This window comes from Pygocentrus nattereri, chromosome 6, assembly GCF_015220715.1.
Source record: "Pygocentrus nattereri isolate fPygNat1 chromosome 6, fPygNat1.pri, whole genome shotgun sequence".
Classification (NCBI taxonomy): Eukaryota; Metazoa; Chordata; class Actinopteri; order Characiformes; family Serrasalmidae; genus Pygocentrus; species Pygocentrus nattereri.
Genome location: NC_051216.1, coordinates 24,922,124 through 24,934,831, shown reverse-complemented (window position 1 = coordinate 24,934,831; position 12,708 = coordinate 24,922,124). Strand labels below are relative to the sequence as shown.

The 12,708-nt window shown below is 37.9% G+C and overlaps 1 protein-coding gene across 1 annotated transcript; it reads right to left on the bottom strand.

Annotated features, from left to right (window-relative positions):
• Positions 1-6,751: 6,751 nt before the first annotated feature.
• On the bottom strand, positions 6,752-12,053 carry stx19 (syntaxin 19). Its single transcript, XM_017710782.2, has 2 exons — positions 11,805-12,053; positions 6,752-9,883 (listed from the first exon to the last, which is right to left on the bottom strand). The coding sequence occupies exon 2, from the start codon at positions 9,784-9,786 to the stop codon at positions 8,899-8,901; it is 888 nt and encodes a 295-aa protein (XP_017566271.2). The 5' UTR covers positions 9,787-9,883; positions 11,805-12,053; the 3' UTR covers positions 6,752-8,898.
• Positions 12,054-12,708: the final 655 nt, after the last annotated feature.

Below are 12,708 nucleotides of genomic sequence, written 5' to 3'. Positions count from 1 at the left end.
TTTATAAGGTTTCTTTTTAATATAAAAGGCTACACTTTTAGCAGGGAGCTGGATCATTCCTTTTCCTGAAGATCAGGAGAACAAGGAAAGTTCTCTCATTCTTTCCCCTTATTATTTTAATGATATTGTATTATCGACTTATTGAACTTTAAATGTATTACCTTGTTACCTAAATTACAGACTGAAATGTAGGCTAAAAAAACAGCCCTGTTGCCCATTTAAGCCACTGTCGGGAAAGAAACCTTGTAAAAAATGAGATCTTGAAATTGATTAAGACATTTTAAATGATTATATGCGTGTTTTGTTAGATGTTATTTTTAATGTTTTATTAAGAGTTACAAAGGCTAAATAGCACCCTAGTTGTGGAACCACTCATCAATTTCAAATTTATTTAACTCCTTACATTAATACCCTTACCACAATACATACAAGAGACACCACAGATAGACCTGTGATGTACTGACAGGGCAGGCCCTCACAGTTTCAATCTTACTGTAATCCAACTGATGTATGGAATGCGTTGATATAATAAATGTATCTGTTCAAATTATTCATGCTTTACTGCTGGCCAACATGATTTACTTCCATCATTTAACTGTACAAAAACAGAGACCGAGTTCATGGAAAGTTTTGATTTACGCCAACGATTTCTCCTCAGATTCTTTCATTTAAATACCAAAAGGATTTGCGATCTGTTACAGAGTGGCGAAGTGGTGAGATGCAGTAAGCAACTGTAAATATTGTCCAAACACTGTGCATAGCATTTTAGGCATTGAGAACAGAATTTTAAAATGTATATTTTACAAGATTTATATGTAGGTCATATTTTTGCTGTGCCTGTGCACAATTGGGAGTTTCTGTGTGGAACTGTGTTTCATCTGCATTGTAGTAAAATGTCTCCACAAGATAGCTGTGACTGTGAACAAACCTTAAAAAAATTCAGGGAAGAATGTTGCTGTAACAGCTGCAGGAATGTTAACATGTCCAGCCAATATTTATGAGTGTTGCTTGAATAAGAAATTTAAGAAGTACAACTGTGGCAGCTGTGACATCAAAATGTCACAGTTATGGTCTTCAGACTGCAACTTGGAATTCATGAGTATCAGTTTCAGTGTGGAAGCCAGGCTCCATCACTCTCCCAAACCTGGGCAGGCGGAACTGCATTCAGTTGTTTTCAGACGAAGGGGACCAGAGATAGAGGTGTTGCATTTTAGCAGATCCTGACCTCTTGGGGCGGCCACTGGCCTTCTTTGGTGGGAGAGAATAGAAACAGGCTGGGAAAGAGTGAGGTCAACATGTGACTAATGCAGCAGATCTGCTTAAAACAGCAAACCTCTCTCCTGCAGACTCACATGGCTCGTAAGTGTTTCCTCCAGCACCTACAGCACATGAGCAATTTTATAGGATTATCTAATAAAAGTAGAATCTGACATTTTAAATGTGAATCATCCACCAAAGAAATGTGGAGTGAAGACTATAAATTGAACACAATTCCAGGGACAGCTCTGCTCATTCGAATCAATTGGAATGGTGCCTGAGGAATATTGATAAACCTGGGAAGTTCAAGACTTGAGTGGCAAGAAGCCCAAGGCCCTTTTACATACATCTGTGTGATGTGCCAAAAGCCCCTTGAGCCTTGACAATCCTCTCGAATACTGTGTGCAGCTCATTGTTATTCCTGATGTTCTCCCATGGCTAAGAAAGTTGTCAAACTGTGGTGTCACTTCAGTATTCCCACTGTCTTCCCAGTTTGGCAGCATGGCAGTGATCTGATGCCTCACGGTTTGCAGGAGAACGAGCCAACCCCACTGTGGCTCTTCTTTCCTCCCTCAGAAACCATCACCCTCCTGCCTTTTCTGCTGCAGATGAGACGTCAGACACACAAACTCTTCACCGTAGCGCATATCCTAATTGCTTTGCCAAAAAACCCTTAGAATCCATTGAAGCCATTTTATGCCATCATGGATATTCTGTCATCATGCTGAACAGCAATCTAAATGCAGTTCACTTCAGAAATCTCATTAACTCCATCAAAGGCTTAAAAGATGTATTGTAAATAAAATTTCCTCTGCCACGTGGCTGATGTTGAATCTGTTTCACGATTAGCATTTTTCCACTTCCATTTTCTGTGGTGTACTATCAGCCCCATTGAGCAGTGATCTGTCACTGCTCTTTTCCATTGCCTGTCCTGTCAATGTGATTTCAGATCTTCTGTGGGTATAAAAGGATGACAATTCCCATGGTAACAAATAGTCTGGAGACAAAGGTCTGAAAAATACATACATTTACATTCAACATTTTTAGGAGGAGTGGTGGAATGATATTAATATTACATCAACGTTATTACACATGCTCAATGAAGTCAAATTTTGAGTATAATATCTATCATTTTAATCACTGTAATTGGTTCAGGAAGTACAGTGAAGATCTTTCTCGCTGCATGATTTTTAAATGACAAATAATTGCATTTGTCCATACTGTGGGAAAAGCATCACCCAGGTGACACACACTGCACAAGTCAATTCCAAAGCTTCTCCTTAATGAACATGCACTCCTCCCTGGGGCCTCCCTGGAACCTAATGAGAGCGAGCGCAGAGGAAGCTGGAAAATACAGCACTCTCAAATAGTCATGGTTCAGATGGAGGGTGTCACCAGTCCCAGTAAATCAGGCTGACCAGCTGGGCTCCAGCGTTTTTGTGTGTCTGTTTCTAGAAGAAAAAAAAATGCAGTCCTGTTCCAGGTACAGCCCCATCTGCCTAGCTGATGAATCACATCAGCACCCCGCACTCCAAGCCAGGGTATTACAGATAGGGCTGCGGACAAAGAGCTCCATTCATTCCATGGTGCTGTGGTCGGCTTGTGAAAGTTTATTAACCCTCTGATGTGCTTTTATAAAGAGAAGAATCAGAGAGGAGCCGCTAGATGTAATCCACTGTTCAGGATGAGGGTTTGCTCTTGACCTTTTCTGCTTCCTGCTTCACTCCTGAGAACGGTCACTCAGCTATGTAATACTGTCCTATGATGACGCTTATGATCATACTTGGTCTCCTGAGATGCACACTACAAATGTAATGTATACTTTATGCCACAGAATGGGTCACGTCTTCATTATAATTGGTCTGCGAGAGCCAGCCACCGTTTTATGAAGTGCACAACCTTTTATTCTTTCCCTCCCCAATTTTCACTGGATTAACAGGGTATGAGAGAACGCTCTGAACTTTGCTGTCCTCTTGCAAGGACGATTAGGCAGTAGGTTTGGCCTTACATGATGCCAAAAAAGAGTGTAATATTTCTGTTTTGATTATGTTAGCAGAAATTGTGCTGAGTGCACTCTGCACACTGCCGCTGATTCTATAACAAAGTCAAAAGGAGTTATTCAATTGAGCAAATATAATTAAAGACCATTGTGGGTTGTAGTCTTTTTGCCTTAGATGGATGATGGTATTGTTGGGAGATCAATCTAGATGGAATGATGTGAAGTAAAGCGAAATGTCAATAGCCTGTAGCTTTAGTAAATGCTTTTTAATTCAATTTCAAAGTTTTCTGCTTTATTGGATTAAATCAGTGTAGAATATGGTTCCAGGGTTTCAGTGTGTTTCTTTCAGCTTCAAGTCTTGCTGTAAGCCTGTAAAAACATACTGTTTTGATGACAGAAGTTTATGATTAATGCTAATTACTTTTAATCAATTTAATCTTATGTGAAGCACAATAGCTGCCAAAACTCTAGATGTCAAAACTCTTTATATACAAAGGTCAGGTCATTTCAGCACATGTTAACAGGCTTCAGTAAATCAATGTTTTAATACTTTTATTTTACACATGGATCATTTTACCGAATTGGTTCAAAGTTAGTTGAAAACACATTTGAGACTTTTAACTGACTTGGACTTTAGACCAAAACTCTTTTGCTTTGAGTGAACTGATGCTTTAATTATGCTTGTTTTATGAAAATAAGTGACTTAACATGCTATTTTGTCACTACCAAAACTAGTAGTGACTGTTGCGGTACCGACAATTTTAGCTCAATTTGAGCATTACCCCAAAAATGCTAGCCAATACACGACTAGCAAACACATCTACAAACTATGCACATATAATCATAATATTTTCCTATTATTATATATTTCCTGAAAAATCTAAATCTTTCAATCTCACTTCAAAAGAAATCAAAAAGATATTTTATCTTTTATCTTTTAAAAAATTATTATTTTCACAAGTTGAAATGTAGGGGTTAGGATTGTGGTCAGCCACCTCTAATTAGAAAGTCCCCTATAAATTATGATTGTGTATGTTTTTAGCTTAGAACTATCTTAACTTATGCTTTGTATGCAAATAGATCCTAACAAAATATTTTTGTCTATATATTTTTTTTTCTTTTACTGTGTTTACCTCAGTTTGAGCTAATCCTTTAGATTTAAAAAAAAACAAAAACAACAACAAAAAAAAAATATATATATATATATGTATATATATATATATATATATATATATATATATATATATATATATATATATATATATTTTTTTTTTTTTTTTTTTTTTTTTTTAATCTAAAGCTAATTTAAAGCCTGGTGTTTACAGAATCAACATTACCAGAATCAGCAGTTATGAGGCATAGTTGTTTCAGCATGGAACTTCAGCTTACATGCTGTCCTGCTGCGCCACCTGCTGTTAGCTTGAAAAAATATAATAACCATAAAGTGTAAGTGTTCACGCCTGTAAAGTTTACCTCTTAGTTTTAAAACAAGATGGAAGTAATTGAGCCAGCCACTTTATTTGCTGTTAGCTGAAGGAACAGACTGGAATATGTCGTCCCTTTTAAATTCATAAAGAGATCCAGATTTAAATGCAAACGGTCTGTAAGGAAACATTGTGAACCTTGGAGCAATGCATTAATGCATTTCAGAATGAACGTAGACCAAAGACACACCAAAAAGTTTATGAACGTTGAAAATGACTAAAATCACAGTGTGATTTTAAGAATGTATTCACTCCTATATATGAATGGCAGTTATAAAATTGTTTAAACATACAGTTTAATTTTTTCTTCTGCTTCAGCTATGGAGAGAGCAGAAAGATAGTAACTGTCAGAAGCACAGATGAGCTCTCCTCTGCTGCTGGATGTCTTCTGCAGCTGCTCTCTTTAAGAGACTGTATACAGTAGCTTTATTTAGGTGCAGAGGTTCACATTGCCAGGCAATTTAGATCGGGCCCTTGTAACCTCTTTGACTCAGGTGATGATTTATGACAGGCTGTATTTTAAGTTTCCACTGTATGTCGGCGTTCCACTGACAGTCACTTGTAAAATGAGGCTGTAAATACAGATAGCTCTGTCTGCATGCTGACCTCAGCTGGGGATACTTCAAAGGTCTTTGAAGTCTTCTACACATTTCTACCCTTCATTGACTACAAGTTGGTTGTCTGACATCCCTCATAGTCATGACCTGTTTTATCCATTTTTCCATTTGAGTTCAGACTCTGTCCTCTTTTTTTAATCTTATTAGACTGTTTCCATCTTGGTTTTCTACTGTTAGATATGATGTAACAATGTAATTTATTTAAATATAATAAATGAAGTGCATCATATTAAGCTAATTTGGGCACAACAGGCAATTACAGGTAATAATAACTCCATATCATAATTATATTATTACTTCACTCTCAATTTTTAAAAGCATGTTGTTGATGAATTCATTGACTCAAAAACACTATTTTAGCCAAACCTAGTTGTGCAGCACTTTATATTTATTATTACTATTAGTAGTAGTAGTAGTAGTAGTAGTAGTAGCAGCAGCAGCAGCAGTAGTAGTAGTAGTAGTAGTAGTAGTAGTAGTAGCAGCAGCAGCAGCAGTAGTAGTAGTAGTAGTAGTAGTAGCAGTAGCAGTAGCTGCAGCAGTAGTAGTAGTAGTAGTAGTAGTAGTAGTAGTAGCAGCAGCAGCAGTAGTAGTAGTAGTAGCAGCAGCAGTAGTAGTAGTAGTAGTAGTAGTAGTAGTAGTAGTAGTAGTAGTAGCAGCAGCAGCAGTAGTAGTAGAAGTAGTAGTAGTAGTAGTAGCAGCAGCAGTAGTAGTAGTAGTAGTAGTAGCAGCAGCAGCAGCAGTAGTAGTAGTAGCAGCAGCAGCAGTAGTAGTAGTAGTAGTAGTAGTAGTAGTAGTAGTAGCAGCAGCAGTACTACTACTACTACTAGTAGTAGTAGTAGTAGTAGTAGTAGTAGTAGTAGTAGTAGTAGAGCTTACCCTTGTTACAGCATGTGAATGCCTTATTTATTAAAACATGCACAGAAATCCAGCTGAAATGTTTGATATTTCGACCAGATTTTTGATATTTGCTCCTTAAACACGATAATATTTGTAACTTCTGAGAGGGCTCATTTGCGTATTTCAGCCCTCTGTGATATCATTAATGCAAATCTTAATATTGCAAAAATGCCTAAGAAGCTGTTGGAAGAGTTTCATTCCAAAACACATTGTAGGCCAGATTCAAGGATGTTTTTTCCATGATGCATGTGCATGTTTATTAATTAATTCATTCATTCATTTTTAAAATGTAGATCTATAGACATACAGCATTTGGAATGAAACTCTTCACATATTGTGCTGCTGTGGTGCATTATTAATAACCAAATATTAGGAGAGGGTGCCACGAATGCCATCCATGTCGTATTTTGTTTCTTTTCTTTTAAATCACTTCCTAGAAGTTGAAAAGACTTTTTATATAACTTAGACATCCAGTAAAATAATCTAATGATAAAAAGTTGGTATATTTCCATTTATTTATGAAAATAGTGTACATTTTATATAAAAAGAGAGGAATGATAACGGTGGCCAGAACTGTATGAATGCTTGAAGCCTGGGCTGCTACTGACCTGTCCTGTCACATAGTTCACTTCTTGACCAACAGGTGGCAGAGTTTTGCTACGCGTATCAAGCTTCTATTGATTAAGATTGCAAGCACTGAAGCATTTGGACTTTGATTTAGTGATACGCTTTTGACAGTTAAATTCCATAGCCTTCAGTCAATATAGAAAACAAATAAGACATGCTGATTCATTTTGATCCAGTTTGCTTTAGAAATTGTATTGAACTATTTTATAATGATGAGGGATTGTAAAGGAAAAAATAATAGCAGAGGTTTATTCCCCCTGTGTAAACACAGTAATGTTATCCTAGCTTTTATCCTGCTCTCTTGTTATGAACAATGTTGTTCTTAGATTCCTGCCAAACAGGTGTCAGACAGAAAGAGAGACACACCCAGATCCCCACTTCTGAATGTTTTTCCTGACATTAGACACCTGCACTGCTGACTAATCTGGCCTCAATACGTCGTCTGCCACGTGACATACCAGTTTCACTCTTCTGAGCGAAATGAATAATGGAAATTTCACTGTGTACAAATACAGATATATATAAGATTGTTAGATTATCATTATCTCGACCTAGAAAGGTGCACCTTTTTAGAAACATTTATTTGTACCATGTTATTGTTGTTTTTTCACATATTAGTCACATTAGTTCATCAGCGGTTAATGTCTGTTTGCACAGATTGTGAAACTTCACAGACAATGACAGAAAAAGACACTGAATGAGGTTGATTTGTTCTTGAAAACACATTGCTAAATGAAAAGTTGTGTGCACATACAGTGCTGTGCAAACATCAAGGATCAACCTTCATTTATTTAATTTCCAGTCAAAGCAGTTGTTCGTTTGATGAGATGTAAGATCATTTAAATCAAATCGAAAAAAGCAAGTTTCCAAAACTGGATATAAATAGGATATATAGGATAAATAGGATCAAATAGGATTCCTAAGACCAAAGCAAGAACTGGGAGACCACAAAAAGTGTCCCCATCAGATAAACAGAACATAAAGCTTTCACCTCTGAAAGAGAAGAGAAAATCAAGCTCTACTTTGAATCTGAAAGGATGCGTAGCTGTTAATTTACAATGAAAAGGAAATAGACAAAAAAAGAACAAATTTTGTTGATTAAACAGAGAAGCTGCTGGTGTTTCTTAAACAATGGACAGATCACTGTAGACTCCAGACCTTAACATCCCTGAACGTGTTTGTGTTTATTTGGTTTGTGAGAAGTGGAAAATCCAGCCAGACTAAATATTTGGAAATATCTCTGCAGACTTCTTCAAAAAAACTGAAGGCAAGTCTCCCAAAAACAACAAAATCTGTAATAAAGGCAAATGTGGACACACTAAACTGAAAAAAATAATTATTTTGGTTGTTAAATATATGTTTTCTGCTTTTTTCTTGGTGATGAAAAATGAGTAACTTGTACTTGTGGCTGTTTTGACTGAAAATTAAACATCATATTAGGGTTGCATGATAAGGATAAAACATCATATTGCGATTATACTGCTACATATTGCAATTGTGATACGCCTTGCAGTATATTTTAAATATACTGGAACAATATATATTTGGAACATCTAAGTCTAATCAAGGAGGCAGATAATTTAGTGGATTATTAGAGGGCTTATTTGCAGATCACACCCATTTACTATATCAGTATCATAATTGCACAGTTAAGAATCAGTATATCGTGCAGCCCTATAATCCATTAAAATTAGAACGGAAAGTGAAATGAGTTTGACCTCCTTGAAGTAACTTAATGTAGAAATTAAACAGACCTCTCTTAGAATAAATATATTAATAAATATGATCATTTGTATTCAGCTATCCATTTTTCATAATACCTCATGAGACTTTTATGTGATTATCTACATATCAGTCCCACACAAAGCCCTCACAGCTTTACATTCTTGCTCCTGCAGTTACTCATATTTGACTGAGGCACTGCTTTTTATCACAGACAATGGCCATAACTTTATAAATTCCAGTGATTCCTTCTGGATTTACTCAGACCGAGCCATTGTGCCTTGCTTTTATTATGCTACCGACATCTCCAAGGGCAGCAGCAGCAGCAGAGTCTTCTTAGAGGGTTATTTTTCTTGTATCTGGAAGCCATTTTAAATTTCTCATTAGTGGCCATTACATAGTCCTGGGTCTTCTCTACGTTTGCCTGGATGTTGTCAATTTGTGCTCCTTGCTCTTCCACAAGCATAAACACATCTAAAAAGAGGTCCCTCAGGTCCTTCATGTTGCTCTCCAGGGTGAGCAGCTCTTTGTGGCGCTGTTCTATCTCAGACAGCTGCGTGCGAGTGATCTTGAGATCTAGTAGGATGTTCTCGTTGAAGACATCCCACTTGCCCTGGTCCACCATGTTCTCCACTTCTTCTTCTGAAACTTCTCGACCGGACACTTCCAATTGGCGGATGATAAACTGTTTGCACTTGTCTTGTTTGCTGAGAAGCGAGTCATTGTATTGCCGCATAACGTTCTGGAACTGGCGGAAGAGTGCGGCATGCTGGGCCTGCTGGATGCGAGCTGTAGCCGCCGATGGGCCCATTTCAGTTTCAGAGTGCTTGGCCTGCTTGGAGAGGGCATCCAGCTTCTTGCGTAGGCTCTCTGCCCGCAGCTTGATGTCCCGTGTGATGCTGCTCTCCTTCTTCATGACACTGAGGCGCCGCATGGTGGCCACCAGGTTCCTCTGCTGCTGGCTGAACTTTTTCACTTCGGCCTCCAGTTCTTCAAGGCCATCCTGTACACGCTTGGCCTCCTCCAGGAAGTTCTCCAGCACAGGCTCAGCCTCAAACACCACAGCTTGCAGGCCAACAGAAGACACTGGGTCATCCTCTTCATCTTGAGTGAAGTAATTACTCTCCTGCTGCCCGACATTGTTTTTCATTTGCTGATGCAGCTCCTCTATGCGGTCCTTCATGGCCGAAGCACAGAGGGGGAGTCCTTGGTGAGAATGGTGTCAGAGCAATTTGGAGCCTGAAGTGTGTTCCTGTAGGAAATGTTCTCCGACATGTGTTCTGTAATCAAGCACAAAAAACAAGCAAACAAAAATCAGCAAAGGATGCATTTGACTTCCCCACACATACAAGCACACTGTTCAACCTACACAGCCAGACTCTTTCCAGAAATGCTTGACTGATGTTAACTCTCCTTGAATGGTGCATTGTGGGTTGGACATTTGTCAAGAGGTCATTGCACAAGCAAAGTGCCTTGTATCTTGTTTATGTCATGGCATGAAATCATTTCCTTTTACTCTAATCTGATGATCCTATTGTGTGTGCTTTGTGTGAATTTGGAATGCACATACAGTACTGCTTGAAAGTCAGAGAACACCCTTCATTTGCAGTCCAGCCTTTAAAATAAAGTATTATTTAGAAGATACTTCTGAGGAGATTTACAGTGATCAGCTTGCATAAGGAAGGAGGAGGTCAAAGGATAATAAGTGCAAGTAGGTGTTTCCAAAACCGGAGTTAGAAAACTTAAAAGATGGGACTCTTAACTCTACACAAGACCTGGTAGATCACAAAACTCTCACCATCACATAAACAGGACTTGAGATCTGTATTGACTTGAGATTTTGGAGGTGTGGAAAAAACATCCCTGCAGATTTCTTTAAAAACTGAAAGCTTTCTGAAAATAAACTGTAATAAAAGCAAAGGTTAGACCCACTAAATACTGAAAAGTGAGCTACAGTAAACACAGGGAATTAACTGAAACATGTTCTCTAACTGCATCTTCCGTTAGCTTGCATCCAAAACATTTGTGGCAAAAGCATTTCTGGAATTTTTCTTCTCAATGCTGCTGCAGGAAAAAAAGCCTGTTTTCAAACATTAATTACATTTAATGTGGAAGAAAAGTCATATTTTTTCCATTTGGAATTTACATAACCCAATCTGAAGATTTATACCAAAGGAAAGATTAAATGAAAGCTCAGCCTGGCCCTAGAAATGAATAATGTTTACAGTTTAGCTCAAATATGCCCTTGAACATTTATCATTACTGCTATTATATTTGGAGAATGTTTTTACACAAATATGCTGTAACTGTAACCACAACACTGCATTATTTTCTTCAGTGCCTGAGTTGATGTGAGAAGTAGGATGAATCATGAATAACATTTCTCATATACAGTACAATAAGTACAAATGTGGTGTCATCTTTTAAAGAACATGCTTTGCTGAATATACAACATTAAAAGGAGTAGTCCAAATCAGTGGCTATTCAATTACTAGATGGATTTCAAGCACGAAAGACTGAAAATGCCTTTGTGTGTGTATGTGTGTGTGCGCGTGTGTGGACCACCCAATCCCCTTAGAGGGAAAGCTTATGAATATAAAAGTGGGCTTTGTTCACTCTGTTACTGGGTGAGAGGCCTCCTGAGGCAATGTTACACAGCCAAGAAAACTTATTAAACCTTTTCACAAAGTGTTCTAGCATCCAATTTAAACTGTTCTAATTTAATGAACATGTGAACAAACTATATTTAGGTTTTCTTACAAAAATGTAAATGGTCTGGTACCTCATGACTTGCTCTCTTTTTTTCTGCTTCCCACAGGATCATCCCCATCATCCCCATGTTTATACAAAGCCTCATAGTGTTGACATACTGTATCTTATCTGTGTGCTGGCATATAAGTCTAAGAATTGGCTTTTAGAACATGCATTAATTATAGATAAGTGTTAGTAAAGCCACAATTCAGTGCAGTGAAAACTATTCCATGATGTCATACAAGTTTTAAGAATCATCAACAGATATCTTCATGATGAATGAATTCACTTGGTTTTGTTTATGTGCTATTATATAATCCCAGTCTTTCTGCTTGTCCTAAATAAGCATATTCATATCCCATAGCTTTGAGAATTATTTAGAGGATTATGGAATATTTTGCCATATTTTCTCCATCATAGTTGTATGATATAGCTAATGAAAGCTTTTACCTCTTGTTCTGTAGTGCCTTGAGGGCTGAATGACGCTGCATCATGACCTGTCCTGGATTTCGGCCCACGCTTCAACCCCACCATAGATGTGTTCGGATATGAGCAGTTCCGTAAAGTAAGGGAAACAGGAATTTGTAGCAATCAAGATTCCTCAGAGGCATTCTCAGCTCCTGTCTGAATTCAGAGCAACTCCCAGGGATAAAAAATGTTTCCCTCAGCTCAGCTCATGTCAGTTATACAGTCCAGACTGCTGGGAAATCTGGTAGAGCTAGTTTGCAACCACACCTCCTGTCACCGCTAGAACTCTGTTTAACCAATAGAGAGTGCAGCTAGTGAGGCTTTCAGAAAGAAGTAGGAGTGACATGAAAAAAAGCTTAGAAAGCACCAAGCACTGCCTGCCTCCACAACCCATTGTACATTAAGACAACAATCAGCTCATCGAACTGTTCTGATTACTTCTGACAGGGTTTCGAATTCCTGGGGCCCTATAGCAGTGGCCTCCTCACACAAACACACTGTTCGTTTTTCTTTAGCTATTTCCATTTATTTACTTTATTCAGCCGCTAAATAAAATGCAAGGTGATAGTGGGCAGGTTTTTAACATTAAAATATACAACTGAGATAGCAGTGAAAACAAAAGCCACTGAGTTAACAGGCATGTGAGCCATGACTGGCCAAACCTGTTTAAGATGTATCAGTTGCTTAACGGTCCACAGAAAACTGTTACTTTTATCACTGGAATGTTTTATCAGAGTTAGAATTTTTGGGTTTATCATTTGTGTGACCAGACTGTTTTGAATGATGACGTTTTAAACGTATTTATACTTTAGGCTTTTTGAAACTCATTCAACTTATCATCATGCTGATTTATGTACAGTGCTGTGCAAAAGTCAGAGACCACCCT

Coding starts and splice junctions, on each gene's coding strand:
- stx19 (XM_017710782.2), bottom strand. CDS start 9,786: ATGAAGGACCGCATAGAGGAGCTGCATCAGCAAATGAAAAACAATGTC.